The sequence below is a fragment of the Taudactylus pleione genome, unplaced genomic scaffold (assembly GCF_031769625.1).
Source record: "Taudactylus pleione unplaced genomic scaffold, aTauple2 ptg000019l, whole genome shotgun sequence".
Classification (NCBI taxonomy): Eukaryota; Metazoa; Chordata; class Amphibia; order Anura; family Myobatrachidae; genus Taudactylus; species Taudactylus pleione.
The window spans coordinates 41252629-41275319 of record NW_028284421.1 but is presented as its reverse complement, the minus strand read 5'-3'; the positions used below and the strand labels follow the sequence as shown (position 1 = coordinate 41275319).

At 40.3% G+C, this 22691-nt stretch overlaps 1 protein-coding gene across 2 annotated transcripts in view; it reads right to left on the bottom strand.

Moving 5' to 3' along the window:
• SND1 (staphylococcal nuclease and tudor domain containing 1) overlaps positions 1-22691 on the bottom strand; it is an 876127-nt gene that overhangs the window by 601347 nt on the left and 252089 nt on the right. For both annotated transcript variants that reach the window (XM_088447470.1, XM_088447461.1), the window contains exon 12: positions 19716-19816. In XM_088447470.1, the coding sequence (XP_088303596.1) occupies positions 19716-19816 (101 nt within the window). The remainder of the gene's footprint in view (positions 1-19715; positions 19817-22691) is intronic.

Here is a 22691-nt window from a genome sequence, read left to right as displayed (position 1 = left end):
GTAAAAAACCTTGCGCTTATTTTTGTATTACCGCGGGTATGCAAGCTCCCGATAACCACGGTTTCTAATTAAAAAAAAGTGGTCTTTGTGTTTTCAGCTCTGAAAACCTCACGTCTGAAAAAAATAAAAATAGATTACACTTACTGCCCAGGGGTCTCCAGTGGTCTCTGCGGCTCCCGGTGGCCTCCCCACCATCTTGTCACTGGGGAGGGAGCTGCTAGGAGGCTCCGGGCTAAGTGTGATTTTACGTGAGCAAAGGATGCTGGGAGATGTAGTTCTCCCAGCGTCCATTACAGGGAAGGAGGGGGGGACGGTGTCACACACACTCACAAACACTCACACACTGACATACTCACAGCTGCTGCAGGAGACAAGGTCCTGACCCTGGAGGAAGAAGACAGCGCTGAGGAAGGCAAGTAATGAAGGACTAATTAAGCTAATTGGAGAACTCAGCGAGGATGGCGCAAGTCCTGCTGATTTTGGCACTCAAAATCTAGAAAATCCAGCACCGAATTGAATAGAAAAAAACCCGCACCTGCAGGTGCGAGATTTTTGCTATTCTCACCCCTAAGACATTTAGAGCCGTATTCAATTTGAGCCAAGCTGCAATACTTTTTCGCGGCCCGGCGTTTCGCCTATTTTGCAAGCGGAAAAGTATTGCGCGCTTGCACGCTTTACCCCATATTCAATTTGAAAGTACGCGAAAACGGGACCCGGCGAAACTTGAACAGGCGGAAAGTACTGTCAGAATTGGGGTAATCAGCCTGTCACCCCCCAAAAGATGCTCTGACATGGGGGTTCACTATGGTACCCCTGATTTGGCTTGCTAAAGGTATTTGGTGTTTTTAAACGGGCTCAACAGCTGCTAAATATCTTTTTTCTATTTGTGGGTGCAGAATAGTATTCTTTTCCAGAAAATAACTTATCCCATCAAATTTGGGGTACTTGAAAATGGGGGTCAGCATATTTAAAAGTTGCTAAGGTGAAGTTGAAAAAAATCATGAAAAATCTCCCTCCCGCAAGCACCTGGAATCAAAAAAACACTTGGGGCATTACTTGGGGAACCCCCCCCCCCCCAGAGTCAAGGTCGCTAGTTTTTAACTTTGTACCCCAACTTTTTTTTTCGCTCCCTTTTTCAAAGTCATTTTTTGGGGTGTTAAGTATTTTTTTATTTTTTTTAATACAGATTACCTTTGGGGGACTGTCTGAAGACTGCACGGGTGTTCCCGCAACGTTGCACCCCAAAACCCCAATTCTGCACTTTTTCTGCCTGCTATTCATAGGCAAAACTTTTTCGCCTAGTACATTGCATTGACTTTCCGCCTAGGTGGAAAGTCTTTCAAATTGAATACGGGGTAAAAGCAAAAACAGGCGAAAATGACGTCATCGGCGAAGAAGTATCACGGATCTGGACTTTTCGCCTCAAATTGAATACGGGCCTTAGGTGTCATTTGGATTCTGGGCAAGTCAGGCCATAAACAACTGATAAAGGTTGTTAAGGGAAATGAGTGCATATTTTATTTTATTTTTTTATAGCTGGCCCGATTTGATGTAACAATTCTGAATTAGGAATACTATTATAGTTCTTACAATTTTAATTAAATGTAACTTGCAGTGAATTATGGAGTTACCTTTATTTTTAGGATCAGTGACTTACAACAATAAATCAGAATTAGTTATGGGGCAATTCAATTGTTTTTTGGGCACCCAAACTTATCGCAAATTTCTGTTTCCCACCTTGGGAGGCTGCGAGCTGAAATGTGTGTAGCTGCCGTTATCTGCGCCCGAATTGAGCAACAATTGAATAGCTCCGTCGGTTGTCCATTTAGTTGCGGTGCAAACAATTGCATCGCCCCGTCAAAATATAGTGATAAAACATTAAACACAAAACTGTAGAGACATATATGCATAACTAGCGAGCATTGTCAAATGTATGGGATGGCAAACTTATGGTAATAACTATAATAATTTTATTTAACACTTTACTCCCAAGAGGACTCAATGGGGGCAATTCAATTGTTGTGTGGACGGCAATAATTAAATTGTTCTGTGGCACATTAATTATCGCCCTCTTCACTCCCTATTTGATGGGAGTGAACATCTAAACCAGCCTAAAGTCCTGGTTAGGGTGCCCTAACCAAGGATTTAATCGCACATTTTTGCTTGCACCCTCTTGAGGTGGCTATCATGCTCAGACAGAGTAACAATTGAATCACCCCCATCTATTTACATTTGGATTTAAAAAAAAAAAAAAAAAAAAAACAAGATACAAAAAGTATGAATAAACTAAAGAAAAGATGAGCATTGAAATGTGTTTTTTTTTTTTTTTTTAATTTCTTTTAGAAACTAAAGGGACCATAATGAAATGCTTCAGCACAGAGTTTTTAGTTAGTTTTTAAAGGTTTCTAGAGTGAAGGCTTCTTGAACTGCGGGCTCGATTCAGACCCGCTCGCTAGGAAGCATTCGCCCGTAGCCGGCAGATTTTCACATTGTGCGCATGCATACACATCGCAGTGCGCGTGTGCGAACCAGTGCGAGAGATCGGGAAGCGTTCGCTTGCCACGCATAGACTGCCTAGCAGAGTGAGTGACAGGAGAAGCCTTTTGTGGGTGCCAACAGGGGCAGACCATTAAAAACGGGGGAGTGGAGGTGCGAACGCAGGCGTGCCTGTGCGTCTTAACGCCATTTCAGAGGCGTGCATAATTAACAGGCAGCGTCATAGTACACGTCACCTGGTTGAATTTGACACTAAAGAGCTCACAGTGCTTGCGGTAGGGTATAGTCAACCTCAAGCGCGGCGAATGCATCCGATGGTACTCGATGGTTGCATACACTTCCTGCAGAAGACATGCACAAGTGGGTATCTTAAGACAGGCTGGTGGGCGTGTGCATACACAAAGCGATCGCACGCCAAGACATAGTGGGCGTGCTTATGCCTTGCCATAACTTAGTGGAATTTGCATACGCATCGAGCGAGCGGGTCTGAATCAGGTCCTGTGGGAATAAGAGTCAGACGCAAAGCTAAAAGGCTTGAACCCCACAATTTCTAGGTACGGCTAATAGATTTGCAGATGAAATTGAAGAAAGTGGGAGTGTAAGGGAACCAGATGCTGCATCAGATTCTTTGGACCCCATTTATGTAGTGCTTTGAAAGTCAGTAAGCCAAACGTGAAATAGATTTGCCATCTTACAAGCAGCCAGTGAAGGGAGTGAGAATGGGTGTTAATTGGCAGGAATGTGATTGGTTACTAGCATGACTGCTGCATTTGGAAAGCTGGGGTTTTGTAACCTGTATTCTTATGACTGGACCAACTTCCTCTGGAAATGCTAGAAAGTGAGGAGGAAAAAAAAAAAAAACTACAACCCATAATTGAAGTAGTACAGGCAGATCTTTATGGAGCATCGCATCCTAAAATGAATGCAGAAATCACCATAAAAAGCTTTAAGCGTCTCACTAAAAGGTTACATCGATTAAAAGCAGCATATTATAGTATTTAAATATTCATACTGAATGACGAACATGGAGAGCTTTTGAAAGGCTTAAATTGCTTTACATATCAAAGCCAATTTGTCACTTATATTGTGTCAGTGATAGTAGGAAAGTCATCTAACACTGTAGTGTCAACTTGTTTTAGTATTCCTTGATTGCACCTAAACAGCTTTATCTGCGGTGGATTATGGTGAAAAGGGGGGGGGGGGGTTTCTACAATTAGCTAAATCAGGAAGTCTGAGTTACAGAAAACCAGAATCTATAATAGCCCTCTCCTCTGCACAGTCAGACAACTAGAAATTTAATTTGTCTCAAGTTAAAACTTGCAAAAGGCTGTGTGCTTTAACAAGCGCAAACCTTTATCAATTGGCAGTAGACATACAGAAATGTCCTCACTCATCTTTGCTGCAGTTGCGCCAAACAGCCCCTCTCAGAGCGCCTGGTCCCATGAGTCTCTTCTGCTCTTTTTTGTTGCTTTTTGCAGAAAATGCATTTAACTCACAATGCGATGCAACTAAGTTGCACCAGGAGACTCTGCTGATTCGTTTGATATGCGGCACTTGTATATCTGTGTGCGACTGATTCTCTCAATTAGCATGTGAAGTGCTACGATACACCGGCCACAGCAGATTTCAACTCCAAGTTCCATTTACAGTCTCAGTTGCACAAAGATATACAGGTGTCACATATCTAATTAATCAGCAGTGTCTCCTGGTGAGTCCCTAGTCACATCAAATTGCGACTTAGAAGCATTTTTTTAAAAATAAAAATGACACCCAACTCTCTAGCACAGTTGCACGGGACCTGACGGCCACTCACGCCAGGCATATCGTGTTGCATGGTGTATTGAGGCTAGATGAGCAAGGACACATCTTTAGACTATCACAGAGAGAGGTGTTCCTCTTCACAGCTATTAACATTCAAAGACATGCAGAGAATTAGCAGCCTACTAAAGAGAGACCACACCTCATCTTATATATAAAATTAATTGGTCTGTCTGGTCAAGCACGCAAGGTAGTCCATTTGGTTCCTGGCCAGGTTTTAGGGGGGTTAGGGTCCCCATTGGTGTATTCTGGCCAGAACTTTGACCTGGGCAGCCTGTTCTGGGCCTTACACTGGATGAAAATTTCACAGAGGGGTGGCAATTGGTTTGGGATGCCTAACTTAATAACGAAGATTTAAACCCGGGCAACGCCGGGTACTTTAGCTAGTTGTCTAACAAAAGCTGAGCTGGAAGATAACCTCCACCCTAGTCCTGAATGGGCAGCATCCTATATTTGGGTTAAATACCCCATTAATGTCAATTACCTTAATATTTCAAAATTACACAATTGTATTGATTTAAAATGCATGATGCCAAACTTAAAATAGCACAGCCACATATGAACATTTTTATTATTTACAATGAACTTTAAAATAAAAACTACTAGGAATAGATGGAACTGGTATTGATTACACACATAGATATAGATATATATATATATATATATATATATATATATATCTCTCATATATATTTATTTACTTTTTTTTATTAATTAACAAAACAATACTTGATGAACAGGCTATAAAGGATTCCGTTAACTTTGTAAAACTTTTACATTCACTAGCGCAGTGGTTCTCAAACTCAGGACCCCACACAGGCCGCGTTTTCCAGGTTACCCAGTAAGTGCACAGGCGTAGTTATTACTCACTGATATCTTAAAAGATCCACAGGTGGAGCTAATTATTTCACTTGTGATTCTGTGAGGAGACCTGGAAAACAAGACCTGTTTGGGGGTCCTGAGGACAGCGTTTGAGAACCTGTGCAGTAGCTGTATTAAAGAATGGTGAGGGGCGGGGATCTAACTAGAAGAGAGCCGTAGCAGGGTGATAAAGCGCCCTGGTGTCAGCCTTGCCTTATGCACAAAACGGGAGGCCAGGCTGAGTTTACTAAGGACATGCAGGGAGGTTTTTCAGTGAATTTGTTGTTCCAGGCAAACTGCAACCAAATACAGGCCTTGTGACATGGGCAGCATTTCAGTTATTAAAGAAACATTGCCAATCAGTCCCTTTAACACGCACTTGTTGCAATAATATAACAAAATAAATTGCATAAATATTTGCAAATTAAGCATGTTCTTTTCAGGACAAGCGGAATAATGAAAATAAGCTAAAGATTTTATACAACCTGGAAGCTGTTGACGTTGAGTTACGGTCAAAAATATTGCAATCATCTGACAGAACTCCATACATATAATAAGTTTGCGGAAAGATCAACATTGAGATAACAGGCTGGGTGAGTAAGAGATGTAGAGGTGAAGATCGATCAATAAACCAAACTGAAAAGTAATCAATAAGTGCTGTACAAGGACTATTTACATCACAATGTGCAAAATCTAAAAGGAAGCTGGTGAACTTTGGCCATAAAGTGTGCACTGTGATTTACATTAAATTAGCAGACATTTGTGAATGGTCTCTTCTCAAACTCCTGCTTCATTGACTTCTCTGTACAGCGACAGAACTGCAGGTATCCACCATAAAATGCAGACCCCACAAGGCTGCCTCTCGCCCAGCATAGCCACAATTGGCAGTGCTCTCACCCCATAAATAAAAAACAAATGGCTGCGCTGAGGGAACCTCTAAAAATGTGTCTATCAAACCAGTATATTTGCATACAACAATGTGTTTATTATAAACAGTCTACACTGAGCAGCATTGTGATCCCTCTTCAATTTAAGCATAATGTTGTTCTTTATGGCCCATTTAATTCAAAATCTTATTTGTACTGACTACTGTCCTTTCTACACAGCATTTCTCCCAGCTGCACAACAGAGAATAGAGGTCATTTCTGAGCAGAGCTGTGTGTACCTCTGATTAAGATGTGGAGACAGTTCTCCATCTCTTTATCCCATTCTTTGTAGTCCCAAACTCTTCTTGACACTATCTACATTTTTTGCCGTCAACCTGTTTTGACAGTTGCTGTTTTTACATCTAGCTACCAACATCAATCCATCTGCTTGTGCATGTTTCTCTCCCCCTCACAGCGACGGTTTGTACCTCCATCAATGTCAGCTCCTATCCTTCAATCTTCTGCTGGTGTATTACAGTATTTGTCAGTGTCTGTGTTACTGTACCTGCCAGTCTGTATTTTGTAATATTTCAGACACTCACCATCCTCATCGAGTGTCACTTTCTCTTAATCTCACTGCCATTTATTCCTATTCTTACATGTGGAATATTTTTTGCTTTTATCAACTCTCAACTGTAGCAAAACCTGCACAATGCACTAAACACCGGAGAAGCCGCGGAATCTGCACTCCCACTTTAAGCTAGAGCATAAAGCTTGCATCTCCACCCACATTTATAGAATTCATCCCTTAAACTTCTAGGAAAACAGTGTCAATGAATACATACTGAAGGTGCATACACACGTAAAGATTTTCTGTCCAACCATTTAACTAGTTGATTGGTTGGAATGAAAATCTGGTAAAGTATGAAAGCAAATGACAATCAGCAATTTGCTCCCAAACGCAGGAAAATGGGAGAAACCCAACATGTTGAATTTCACTGATTTGCCGATCACGATCATAATATGCTCATGATTAGCAAATCTGGGATTGGCGTTCCTGAACCGGGAATTGCCACCAGATGTATGGAACCCTTAAGAGTAGACTGTTTAGTACTTGCATCTCTGTGAATATGTGAAAAAGTTGTCAGGCTGGACATCCATCCAGTCTCTCACTGCCTGAGGAAAGGAACTGAAGAATCTCAGTGTAAAAAAACCTGCTACTTGGTACAAGTGAGCTATACATGCTGAAACTTCCAATGTTTTTGTATCTGACAGTGAGGAAAGATTTAGGTTTAGTTAGTGCCGGACAGGCAAGGTGTTTATTTTGAAGTTTTATTTTAAATCTTATTAATAAAACTGGCTGAGGTTAGTAGTACTCGAAACCTTGGACGTGGGTGATTTCTCGGCTGCTGTTCACAATGTACCACAGGAGGAGATGGTACCTGCCCCCCTAATCCTGTTACAATAGTAACACATTCATTATTTTATTACCAGTTATTTATATAGCGAACACATTCTGCAGTGCGATACAGCAAATAATTGGTCATTCACATCAGTCCCTACCTCAGCGGAGCTCACAATCTATATCCCCTTCCACATTTCCACACACATACTACATTTTGTCAGAAGCCAATTAACCTACCAGTATATTTTTGAAGTGTGGGAGGACACTGCAGCACTCAGAGGTAACCAACGTATACAAACGCCACATGGTTAGGACCTCAATATTGTGAGGCAGTAATGCTAACCATTACACCATCCATGCTGCCCATATACCCAATAATCCAGTAGCAATTATATTACAAATGTACTGCTTTGCAGATGGGGGTACTAAACGCAAATGGGCTGCCAAGGGGTACCTAGGTAGAAATAATTGTGAGCAGCACAATGTGTGCTTTGTGGCGCAGTTTCAGAATAGGACATCTGTTATACTAGAATTTTTGAGATACACCAACGAGAAACTAGAAAACGCACAATAGACACCTTCTGGCATGTTCCAATTCATTCCCATATGCACACGTTATGGCCAAGTTGCCTATTATCTCAAGAACTAGAGCCATTTCGATAAAACTACCTTCATTTTTTAATTCAACAACCCCAAATACCCAAAATTCATTCAAATATCCTTGGCAACTAAACTTTTTTGGGGGCTGTGAAATTACTCTATCATACGTGGTTGCAGTTTTTCAGAAGCACAGCAAAATATACAGTGTTCTAAAAGCAAAGTGAACTTTGTGCACCACACTCAGTGGAACTAGCTCCATTTCATTTCCCTAAACATATCCTCTAGATACTGGCTGCCATACAGAAGATTAGAAGGAAGTGCCTGGGAAATGCCCTCTTGACTACAAGCACTATTTCAAATATAACATGGTCTTTTTTTTTCCTCTGGTACCTATTGGCAGATGTGGTGTGTCCCGTAGGATTGCTATACTGTCTGAATGCCAAGCTAGTAGACTATGCATATACAGTGCATTCACTGTCATTTAATTCTTCATAACAAAAGTATACTTAAGCAAACCTTCTTTATAAAACACACTCTCACTACAGCATCAGTTATTCCCAGCTGCGTTTTGAGAGAGCACTGTATAACATATGATGAAAGTCAATGGCAGAATGCAGTGCTTGACCCTGAGCTATGGGGTTCTTATGATCAATGGCAGCAGTGCCAGGGGTCAGCAAGCCAGTGACGGTTCATAGAGCAGAGTACAAATTACCTTCTTCCCCTAGTGGGAAGTAGCTGGGACAGATTATTACAGAAGGTGAATGTCAGGACTGAAAAGACCTTGAGGGTCATTTAAGGATCTCTCATTTCAGCATTTCTGAGAATTGTAATTTATAAAAAAAAAAAAGAAGCCTTGTGTAACATTTGCTCCAGTAATAATGATAGAGACAATCCGAGTTAATAGCAAAGGCTTCTAACCCCAGCTTGGGAGGATATCAGAATCAGAAATTCTGCAAGGTCATAAAGCTTATCTGACAATTAATCTATCTGAAGCATTCAACTCTCCTACTGCACAGCACCCAGGGGCTCAGACCAGCTGCAGTAAACATTTTACTATTAATTAAAAATCCCAGCATGCCCTGCAAGAGGAACTTACAACTCCCAAGCTCGAGGTCAGCTCCCAGCACCCCTGAATGTGATCTTCACACACCCGAAGACAAATACAATGCGGACATTTCTGCTGATTGAGTTTTTAAATTAGTATAATTGGTCAGAGACAAAGTACTGAAATTGTAATAGTGAAGATGTGTCAAGACTGGAAATAGACAGTGCTAATGACAGTAGATGGAATATAAGTACATCAAGTTACTGACCTCTGATATTTTGTGCTATAAACTCGACAAATGAGGAAAAAAATGGAAACAATGATTAAAAAAAATATATTAACACTTGGTGACTGATAGACTTTAGAAATGCGTAATCATGTCCAATTTATTACAGGCAGTCTATTACATCCATTTCCTAAAGCTATTGAAAACATCAACATGTTTGTTGCTACCAATAGTGAAATGTTAGTTCCCAAGTAATATAAACAAATGTTTTATTGTTTTTATTAAAAAGGGGAGTGGACGGCAATCGGTGGCCTACAGAACTACAGCTGATGGAGGAGCATTCCAACAGCTGATCCTGAAGGTCTCCTTTTGTTGCCTATATGTTTTTATTGGTTTTAATCTGGCATGTGGTAAATTGAATCATTGTGTAAGGTCTGCCCCATCTCTGAGAGACTCTGAGTTTGCCCCACTGAGAGCTAGGCAGACCGTACTAATGTGAAAGAGAAGACTGGCCTCCGGGGTAAGTATGGGAGCATGGGGGGTGGGGGGAATCGCAACCGAGCTCCTCCAAGTAAGCATGAGGCAAGAACAAAATATGACATCAGATCAACCCTTTAATAAGGGACACATGCATTACACAGGTTCTAAAAACTGACATGTCTTTAATGGGCAAATTATCCTATTTAAACCCCTCCAAGTGCCTGATTATTATTGGGAGGGGTGTACCAGATGCATACTTGCCTACCCTCCTGGAATGGTCAGGAGACTCCCGACAATCTGGTGGCGCTCCTGGCCACCTGGAAGAGTTGCCAAGTCACCAGCACCCTCCTCCAGTGCCCACACCTCCCCCCCAGTTCCCCTCCTCCATCTCCACCTGCTTGCACCGCCCCAAAAACATACAGACTCTGATGCCCCAGAGGAAGGTGTGACCAGATGTTCGGCACTTTGTTCCACCATTTTACCTTATAATATAGAGCCTCCCTACTTTTTCACCTCAGATGGGAGCACAAAAATAGATGGAATTTTGCATACTATTTACATATTCGTGAAACCATCTTTCCACTAAATATCAAATACATCATCATGTTAATCAGGGCAAACAAACCACAGGATGGAAACACTGCTCGATAAAAGCACAATGTGTTAAAAACTAGAGAACTTTGTGTCCTTTAATCCACCTCTAAATACAGTCACAGGCTCTGCATCACTTTCAGGAGGAAGATGAGTCTGAGGACATGGGCTGCTCTATTTATTTATTAAGAGTTTCTTATATAGCGCAGCATATTCCGTTGTGCTTTACAATTGGAAACATTGAGAGAACAAAACTGGGTAATAACAGATATATAGGTAGGAATACCCTGCTCACAAGCTTATAGTCTATAGAACAAATGAAATAACAGGTTTGATATTGTCATTACAGGAAAGGAGAAAAAGCACTTCATAATACACACTGCAAGCATTTAAAATTGTTGTAAAATTAAACAATAAAAAAATGTCAGGTGACTTGGAAAGGTACTATAACCCTAATGTATGACTTTTATATCAAATACTAAGGGCTCGGGGTTTAAACTGTATAATGACTAATTTTAGCAACAGCCTAAAGCCATGACTCCAGCAGGCCATTTTAAAAATATTACGGTTGTAATCTCAAAGGCCCAGCAGTAAACAGTGCTAAAAGGGGAACAGAACTAAGCTGAAGTCTTTGAAGACTCCACTGAGCTTTTGCCAGCTTACTACTCTTGCTGACAAGATGGAATGAAACATGCAACCACAGCAGCCACTTTAATGTGGGCTTGTACATTAGGCTAGCTGTGAGCAGCCAGTTTTATGTAGTTTGAAATTCATTACTGGTATTATTGTACTTTTTTTTTTCCCCGATAACTATTTTAAGCGCCATCAGATTGCTAGCTTATAGTTATGCAGAGATAACAAGCCTGTGTCAGATGTGTGCAAAGAATAAAAGTCATAAGATCAGAAGGAAAATAAACTCTGAGGTCCCAAACCAGCGCACACAAGATACCTGGTTAACACAATTAATATATTTGTCTTACGTCTGTCTCATAGAACCTTTGCAAAACGAGCGATAGCTCCCTGGATCCCAGTTCCTCAGTAGAAAACAAACTTACGCTGTCCATACACTGCCAACTATTTTTTAATCATATCAGACCAACTTATCGATCATCTAATGCTTGGCATACACTATACAATTATCTACTAGATATCTGTCTGGACAAAAATGGACATTCAGCCAAATTGGGTAAATAAAACAAATTTAACCAATTTGAACAATCGTATTTGTCTGTTTTCCAGTGTTTAAAACCATATAAATCGATTGTAATTTGCTCCCATACATTACCAGGTTTTCATTCCAACCAGCCAGATTGGACAGATATCTGACAGATAATTGTATAGTGTATGCCCAGCATAAGTGATCATGAAGTTGACTCCAAAAGCTGACTAATTTATCATCAGATATGTCCAATATTCTGTCTCTAGCAGTCACAAATCCTTTCTCCTCATACATTCAGTTTATCGTTTAACTCAATGGTTTCCAAGCTATGCGCCGTGGCACCCTGGGCTGCCTCAGGTTGATGGTCCATCACCAAATCAAATTATTTATGGTCAATGTAATGTAAATATGTGGACAAACAGAAGCACAAACCTGTCCACCACCACATAACTGAACCTTAGGATGACAGGTAAGCACAATTTACTTCACTTTACTACATTTTTTTTAGTTTTATTTCTCAACAAACTTTTGATTTAGGGGTGCCGTGAAAACAATGCTGATACTCTAGGGCGCTGGGATTCAAAAAAGTTTGGGAACCACTGGTGTAACTTCTAGCCAAATGTAAATGAAGGACCGGACTGCAGTGGTTTGCCTTGAAGCAAGCTCCACCTCCTGTGTTCTAAATATAAAAAACAACCTACCGGTATCTCAATTTCCGATAATCACTTGTTGTAACAGCAACTTGATGAAGTCATGACTCGATTTTGTCAAAGAAGAATATTGTTGAAATAAGTCTACTAAAGGCAGAACATAAATATGTGGTGGAATCCACAAGACACAGAAAAAATAAATTAATAGAATAATCCTTGGTACCGGCTACAACACCAATTTGCAGAAGACATTGAGAGCCATTCCAAGTGATCAAATTTTGAAAAAGGCATGCCCCATGAAACCATTATTAAGGGAGTATCCAAGTAGCAGCACTAAAGTAGTGCTGCTAATGGATCGCCGCGGGGCTATCCTATTAACCCTGAAGTGCTGCCCGACGCCGGCACTTATCGTGGATATTATTCAGAACCTTTTACATTTCGAAAAAATAATCCACGATAAGTGCCATTTTTTCACCCCAAAAAAGCCGAATACTCATAGGTCTGCGAGTTTATCGCGGACCCTATGTGTTTTCGTGAGATATATTCTATTATTTTGTTTGAAATAATAGGATGGGTTGAAAAAAAAACATTGGCGAAAAAGGGGGATAATCTGCAAAAAAAAATCAGTTTTTCGCAGATTGCAGAAATCCAGTAGCGCCCGAACAATGTTCAGGGCTAACTGGATTACGCCCCAAGTGTCAGACGTGGTCCAAATTTGAAGTACCTACTTATGATGACACGCACTAGTGGTTCCCTTACCAATACTAGATCTTGGTTGTTTGAATAAAGAATGGGATGAATGTTCTGTAAAAACTGTACCACATGTACAGATGTGTCCACATACAACTATCCTCCCTGCACTAAAAGTCGCGCTACACAATGCGTGAGAGCCGTGTGACTCGGTAGCGCAGAATGTCTTTTTGTGTGACTTTTTAACCTTCAAATTTCTTCGCACAGCGATGTGACAGCATCTGTATGCGAAATGCTATGTTACAGTATCAGCAGCTGTGACACTAACTTAGCGTTCGCATGCAGATAAAACCGCAGTTGCGCACAGAATATAGGCATGCTGCATATCATTTTAATCAGCAGAAACTGTTAGTGCATCATTCACATTGCTGTGTGAAGGTCACAAGAAAAGACGCTCGGCATTACAGTGTCACACCACGGCAAGGCACAACTAGAAGGGCACATCTGTAGGTCATTATTGGTTGGCACATTTTTCAGTCATCCCCATACGAGTAGATACATTTACATCACATGGAAATTTACATAACATGGACCATGCCATCAATCTCTTCAATTGTCCATGTGGAATCACTTATGTGGGGACGATGATAAGGACATTCAAAGAAAGGATGACTCAATGTCCTCTATCCGTCTTGGACTTATAAATTAACGTATACTGACAATCCTGTTGCCAAACTTTGGAGGCTGGCCATAGTTGGCTTTATTACTCTATATGATGATTAATTGGGTGCCCCCAATTGGATAGAGGAGGTGATCGTGGACTTCTATATTGGCCTAAACCAGTGATAACCAACCTCTGTCCTCAAGGAACACTAAAAGTCCTAGTTTTAGCTATATCCATAATTGTGCACAGATAGTTAAATCAATATAACTGAGGTACTAATTAAGTCACTTGTGCTCAAGTATGGCTATCCCTAAAACCAGGACTGTTAGTGTGCCTTGAGGACCGTGGTTGGGAAACCCTGGCCTAAACTAATGTAATACTCTAATAGTGCGTACACACTTAACGATTTTAAAGTGTGATTTGAACGATATCGTTATCGTTTCAAGCGCTCTTTAAAAATTCCCCTTATCAACTTATCATGGACTAGCGATGCACGGCCACGTATGGACATCAGTGATATTGTCCATTGGCCGTGCATGCCGGTCAACTTGCTCGATATCGAGCACGTTACTAAAGGGACCCTATAGTTGCTGGCAAGTTGGTGGTGTGTTGGATGATCTATATAGATCATCCAAATCACCAGGGAGGGTGCAGTACGATCTGCCAGCGATATCGAATCGCTGGCAGATCGTTACGTGTATATGCACCATAAGTATGTTTCTTTGAACAAATTTCATCCCTGGGATGGCTGGGCATTGTGCATTGGTGAAACTCTGTTGCTCGTCAAAATGGCAGGTCAATTTATTCTTATATATATGTATATATTAAATTGTTGATTAGTAGTATTTAATTTTACACTGATATTCTCCATATGGTCCACATATGTGTGTATTTTTGAGCATAGGGATTGATTGCCTTGTATGTGATCATGTGCTCGCGTCTGTGCAGTACCACATGGGTTCTTTATAGATGTTAATGTGGTAGCCTAAATGTTTTATTTGTTTATCTTTTTTTTTTATATAGGTTATAGTTCGGTAATGAACTGCAAAATCTCTGATATTAGATGCATGGGTCATAGAGTGCTTTTCAAGATAACTTACCGCACTTTGACCTTGTTAAGTCTGTGATGAAGCTATGTCTCTCCTACACACTATAAGCAGTTTATGCCCTTCTAGTTAGATATGCTTGCAGTATAGCCGTTGTGGCTAATATGGAATCTCTATAACCCATATACCGATGCGAGCCACGGTGGTACGCATCAGGTGATACTTATTGGGCTGGGGGCAAGTTTTTGGCTGGTGCACAGATACTTTCCATTGTTGAACACATCGTGCCGAGACATGAAGTGCATTTTGATAGGCGGTCATGTGAGAACAGAGGAACGCACACCAAACTTTGATGCTCTTATGATTTACTGAATTTGTAAATGTGTGTTATTAAATAGATATATTTGGATAATGTATACATTGACTTAAGTATGTGCTGTACCCAGAGCATGTATACAAGTGATCTTGCAGCGTTTTATGTAAATTACATGTCACACGGGTGTGTAGATGTGTCCTAACCCATCTTTGCTGCAGTCGCGTTTGGTACTGTGAGACTCTGCTAGCGCGGGGCTGTCTTTTTTGCCAAAAATGCATCCAAGTCGTAATGCGACGTGACTACAACTCACCAGGAGACTGTGCTGATTAATTTGATATGTGACACTTGTATATCTGTGTGCGACTTAGTCTCCTAATCAGCATGCAAAGTGCCACAATGCAGCGGCCTCAGCTAACTTTCATTTACAGTCTCAGTCGCACACACATATATACAACTGTGTCACATATCAAATTAATAAGCACAATGTCCTGGAGCGTCCTAGTCGCATTGAATCACGACCTGACGGCTCACTCCAGGCATATCGTACTGCATGGCGTATTGAGGTTAGATGAGCAAGGACATATCTAGATTATTTGCCTCATTAATTTGGTATAAATAAATTAAATATGCAATGGTGCATTAGGATAGTATCTCTCTTTTGAATTACTGCTGAACAATAAGGAGATCTTGATAAAGGTCCTGTGTGGACCGAAGCATCTATCTATGGCAATATTCTGACCTACATGTGGTAACTAAAATGGCTTCTTTTTACATAAGACTGAGGAGTTCCCTTTTTTAGTTTTGAAGATATTCACAATTGGGACTTCTGTTTGTTACAATTTGAAGGAAGCACTCCCAGCGAATTATTGACTTTATATGATGAGTGCCGGTATTGTTGACATACTATATAACAATATATAACAAGATCGATCGAGATCAATATCAATAGAGATCAATATCTATAGATATATATCTATACTAATATAACAACTGTCTGTTCCAAGTTGGTGCAAAAACTACTAAAACCGATTTTCATGAAAACTGCATCATTTTGTAGTGGAAAGTCGTACAAATAACCTGCACTTTGTTTCTGCTCAATTCATCAAGTTAAAGCTGAGCAATAACAAAAACAAAATGTATTGACATCAATGCAAGTGACTGGGGTGGCACCATGCACGTGGTCGGAAAAGGGTGGGAGGAGAGCTGCGGACAAATGGATAGAAAGACAGACGTATCAGCCAGCCTGAGCCAGTGAAACCATAAAGTAGATTACCTATAGATGTGGAGGAGAAGTTTAATGGATCCTTAAGTCTTCATCTGTTCATCCAATACTGGGTTTTAAAAAAAATCACTTCCAGGTGACTTGTAATGCTCCATATTAAGTATAGGGAAGTAATTGAACCAGCACTATTCTCATTAACTCAGGGTACCCCAAGAAGTCCAGTCTCAACTTTTGGTGGGTTTGGGGTCTTACTCCCAATATTGGAGCAACAGATGAAGACTTCAGCATCTCTAAATATCCCCCTTATTTTGGGGTAACCTGCACTAGGCTGAAAGCACTAGTGATGGTTAGAAATTTGGGGAGGATCGCACTCTTTAGGCTAATTGTAAATCTCTATACTACTGGTAGGTGAACATTTAACATAACATACTCTATTGACCACCTACAGAAGGTAACATTTTTATTGGGTGAATCATTCACAAAATCATTGAGTAGCCATATACTTTATCAAGATCTGCTGGTTGGACAACCAAACTCACTGGGTATGGCTGATCATCATCTGTGCAAATATATTCACCAACAATCCCCAAGAACAGAACTATGGAAAGCTGATCTGAATAGATATTCACTGTATGATCAGCTTTATTTTAGATTAGGAAATGAAACCCTGTCCACATGAAAGGAATGTAGTTATTAGGTCAACATTTACATAGTTGGCACCACTCTATAAGGGGGGGAGGAGGAGGTTAGAGTTAGGCACTAGAGGGAGGGTTGGGGGTAGAGAGTAGGGTTAGCAGAAGAATAGTTACCATAACACTGGGGGGATCACAGAAGGTAAGGACTGATGGGCCACCAGTGACAATATGTTGGCATTCTAACAAGTTAATGTGTTATCAATGACTAATTCAGGTCAATGTTGACAGTATGACTGTCAACATATACCACACCCCTCATGAAACGTTGACTTTTTAATGGCTCACACGTATTGAGTTGAAAAACAATGCTAGTTAAAAATCATAGAAGTAACCTTGCACTTTGTTCTTGTTTGTAACAGAGCACCAGAACAGCATTCATTAGCAAGTCTCACAGCTTCCCTGCTGCATAATGTACTATATGCACTCCTACAACACCATTGTATTTGCAGAGCATTAACGCTTCTGAACGTCGCTGGCAACCAATCAGCTTCTAACTTACATTTTGCAGGCTGTGTTTAAGAAATGATAGTTTGGAGCTGATTGGTTGGTGATCTATATTTCAAAATTTTATCTCACATCAAGGTTTGATACATAGGTCGCCTAGTAGGCTTTAAGGACATGCAAAAATAATAGTTGTGCAGTAAAACAAAGCTTTTTCCAGCTTCAGGCTAATGTTGTATGTGCACTCCCACAACCTTTACTACACATTACACACAAGTTCATGAGCTTTTAGTAACATATTTGTACCATGAGAGAAAATAAGTACTGTGGCTTTTGCACAGATAATTTTAGGGCAAATTATATTTCAGTAAATTTAGTCCTCATCACACTTACAAAATTCTTCAGTATAAACTATACAAAACATTAATGGTGTTTCCACTATAGCCCAGTCTGCAGAAGCATAGCTCCTACACTAGTGATCGCCAAGTAGCACAACCATCATCTTTTCATTCTGCAAGGCTGCAATTTATTCATGTGTGAATTCCAAGCAATTTCACCGACTAGAAAAGCAGGTAATCGCTCATTCATGTGACATTTTTTTTTTCTTCTATTAATCAATTCAGTATAGGAAATACTACCTATATAATGAGATCTAATCAAATAGTGTAGCAGTGTATTCTAAACCATACATTTTGGTTACGGAATATGTGACAATGTGTTTACAAAGGCACTAGTCTCTCCGACAAGACTAAAAGCAATTCTGTAACTTTAACAATAAACCCTGATGGGAATCCTAGTCAATACAGAATCAGCAAAAGATCTAGTGTATATTGTCTATGAACAGAAATCGACACCAAGATTACACTATAAAACCAGCCGGGTAGGTTCCAGTGGAAAATGAGGGATTAGCTCCTTGGAAAGGGTAATACATTTAGGAAAATGCTCACATCAAAAGCCATGGACTTTATTCTTACTGGTTGTATGCTTAAACAGCAGACAAGACTGCATGAGCTAAACAGACAGCATTCTACAAAATGTATACTGTAGTGTGCGGGTTTTGTGAAGTCCCTCTTCAACATAGTAATTATCTTAGTGACAAAGAAAGCAGCAGCCTTATAGCCCCCAAAATACACTTCTATACAGAACAGAAAAGTACGGTAATCAGAATCCAGTAAAAGACCATAGAGAAAGCACACGACACTGGTCTATGTGACCAATACAAGATTCCAATGACAATTCAGCAGTGCCCTCAGAGATTATCAGAGCCAAAGAAAAAACTGGCAATTATTAAATATTAACAATTGATCCAGTTCCCAGGAAATCAGAAGACATTAAACAAGACCGGTTCACAGACAGAACAGGATTGGAGTCTTCTACTGCCAACCTTTCACCTGCTACTTGCAGGAAGACTGCAGGCAATGTGCAGCTTCACCATGAGCAAATGGAAACCACTCACACATCTTACATTTTGGCATGTACACATCAACAGGTCCTTCATGAAAAAAACAAACTAAATGTACGTTGCTGCTTCTAGAGCAAACGCCCCCCCCCTCCTGTAAATTCAACCCAAGTAGGTATTGCCCCTAAAATCGCAGCAAAATATATAGCCATACTTTATAGGAACAATACATGGTTAAACCACATGGGGCTTTTTTTTTTTTTTCAGATCTTTGATTTTTATTTTAAATAAATTTTTAACTTCACTACCCTCCATCTAAACTAAAATGACATGTATAACCAAATCCCTCCACAAAAAATATAGGGCCAGCTTTTTCTACATAATAAAACTCAAATAGGATTTGCAGTTTATGACCTCAATATGCCCCAAATCCCCTATATACCCGGAAAAAAAACATCATAGCAATCAAGGTCACTTTGAAAAGGCATCACCCATAGAACTGTAACCTCATCCTGTGGAGCGCAGCAGGGGTTAGAGCTAGACTGAGCTAATTCCTCCAAAAGAATCGGCTTTGTAAGCACGTTTCAATTTGTGTGTTACTGGCAGATAAGGGCAATTTCTATGTTCCAGTTGGTTTAGCAGCTCCTGGGATAATGCTCCATTGTCTTATAGGGCTCTCTCTGGTACAGAGTATGGCCAAGAGCACTTTGGGATGTTTCCAAGACTAGCACCTATGACAAATTACCTATTTCCAGGAACATAGAAAATAAAACCTCTCCTTAGAGACTTGTCACAACACAGGCAGAAACTATCTGCATGGAAAGCAGATGTTGTGAAAGGATCTTATTAGTGGCTGGAGAATGTAAATCAGCATTAACCATATAGCAGGTATGCGCATCACTGTCCAAAAATACAGGACTGAATTGTTGACTAAGCACTGGAGGATTCCTGATCTTGTGATGAATATCAAATGCTCATGTTTCTTCATGTTCACTGACCAATTGGGGAGTGAACCCTCTAAGACTTTAAACATAAAATTACTTACATGCCACCACTGGTGATTGTAGCACAGGTACGTTCAGGAAATGCTGGGACAGTTTCTGTGGCTGCACTGGCTGACCGGATGTAATCTACATTCACATTTACCTGGAGAGAGAGAGAGAAGTGTATAGAAAAATGAGAAAAACATTTTAAGATAACTTAACACATTCCGATATTATATTTTTGATGACTAAATTTGATACCTAATGCTGGACATACACAATACAATTATCTGTCAGATATCTGTCCAATCTGGCTGGTTGATATGAAAACCTGGTAATGTATGGGAGCAAATGAATCTACCATTTGCTCACAAACACTGGAAAACAGACAAAAATAGTCGTTCAGACAAATTGGTTAAAACACACGAATTTAACCAATTTGAACAATTGTTTTTTGTCAGTTTTCCAGTGTTTAAAACCATATGATTGACAGTCATTTGCTCCCATACATTACCAGGTTTTAAACCAACCAGCCAGATTGGACAGATATCTGACAGATAATTGTATAGTGGATGGCCAGCATTACTGGATGCTATTGCTTGGTATGCATTTACAAAATAGAACTGTGAAATGCAATCAGGACAACAGAGCTGATCTGGGAGGCATGGCCATACCCCCTCCAGAAATAAATTGTGTGTGTATATATATATATATATATATATATATATATATATATATATACACACACACACTATCACATTATGCGCAGCTCTGCTTCTGCAAAGGAGGACATTTGTCTTCCTCAGCAGCTAACCTGGGCCCTTGCCCAGCCCCTCAATTAAGCCCGAACCTGGGGCAATCATTACCTGCCACCCTCACCCCCCTCTTGATGCCTGCCACTCAGCGCAACAGAGTATGCTATCACTAATACCCGTTTTTCATCAGAAAACACTGTTCCAAGCCGGGTCAGACCGGGGTTTTACCCCATTTCCTAGGTCGATGGAGTTTACACTGCCAAAGATTTATTGTAATATATCCTGCAAGGATATGCTAAAATATATTGCATTCACTTCTCTCAACACAACAGCACTGAATGGAAGTCAGCAAGATATACAATATGCATTGTAAGACACGAAGGCTTAAATCTTAAACTATACAGAAAGCCAACATCATAGGTTACTTGGCTAAAATCCACCTTTTATCCCCTAAACGTACTGCCAAAAGTTCATGTGGCAGTAGGGAGAAGACAAATGTATCGCCCTGGGAAGTGCAAATCAAGGATGTTTTGCCAGTCGTGTGTAGAGGGCAGATAGCTGGAAACTGTAACGAGCCTCCTGGAGGAACATGCTGAAGATTCATGAGAAAAATAAGATTACATTTTTCCTCTGTGAGAACAGAAAACAAAATAATTTATATATATATATATATTTTTTTTTTTTATTATTATTATTTTTTTTTTTTAAATCCACCAATTTAATTAGGAGATTATATATTAGACCTTGCTGGAGAAGAACAATTTTTCTAATGTTACAGACTCTAAGCTCCATCACTTTCTGCTGTTTCAATAAACTACTTCCACATTACATCACCTGCTTGTTCAAATTACATATTCCTGCACCAATCCAGATCTGATTGTGATATTTCTGTCACATTCACACTCATTGCCAGGAAACCATATGCAACTGAACTTCATAGTTAACACCATCGTGCAAATCCAGCACTACTGCTTTTTTCTGTTGGAGGAATCCGATGGCAGCTATTAATTTGTTTGTGCCGCAGGCACCCATTACTTATCGCAGATTTCTGCTTGCAGTCTCTTTAGGTGCAAGAAGAAATCCGCCCAAAGTAGGACTTTAGGGCGACTTAACTGAATCACGCCCAGCTTTTGGGTGCCTTAACTGTCTCTTCAGATGAGATTAGCAGGTTTACGCAGCTAATAACCTACATTTTAGGCACGACATATGTGATAGTGATGGGCGCCCGTGGCACTAGTGCCCAGCAGCACAAACAATTGAATGGTTTCTGTCACTTTAGACTCGAGCTGCGGCTGCGATTAAACAATTACATTCTCCTCTGTGAAGCTATCCATTACACATCCTCAAAGTTAAAGTGAATTTGTCCAGAGCAGATTAAAATCTATGCATTACTTATCTATATGCTGGGGAAGATTAATGCAATGTTAATGCAAAGCAATGTTTCTCCCATCCCAACATCTACAGACATTAGTGGTTTCAATGACTGGTCTTGCATGATACAGAATCCGGACCAAAAAAATATGGGAAGGTAAGGAGTACTCCATAGTAAATATGGTAGATAGATACTGCATTCATAGGTGGTGTGTAAATGTTTCAGGATCTGCTCTGGCAGGAGATGTCCTATCTCTTAGTTTGGTTAAGAGGTAAGTAGTTGGCTAGAGAATTACACCTAAATGGGATGGATGTGGTAGGCTTATTACGTGTAATATAATTTAATAAAAACCAATGCAACAATGTGGCTGTTTAAATAATTTATTGCTACAAAGGAGAGTCACAGTGCTCGCCAATAGTGATAAAGAAATGTAAAAATCCAGTAATAATAGCCCTTAATCAGAGCCTGTGGGTGGTCAAACTGAAAGTCAAGGTTATGGGTGGTGGGTATGTGACTCATACAAGGAGTTCCTTCCATATGTACCTGGTTCAAATGGCCTTCGTTATATGTCCACCTGTGTGAGCTACAGTGTGACTCTGGGATCTGTCTCTCTAAGGAAGAGATGATCGTACCAATTAGGTGATGCGGTGACCCGCTGATGAGGTTGGTAGTAAAATCCGGGTCAAAGGGGAGGTGGTTGTGGAGGCTGCTGGGATAGTACACACAGCCAGTTGTTCGGTGTTTGTTAATGGTTTTCTCTGACTAGAGCCAACATATTCCATTGTGCTTTACAACTGGGAGTAGAACAGTAATAAAACAGGACTGGTTAATAATAGACAAACAGAGGTAACAGGACCCTGCATTAAAGTTTGCAACATAAAGATGCGTATACACTAGACGATGTGCTCACG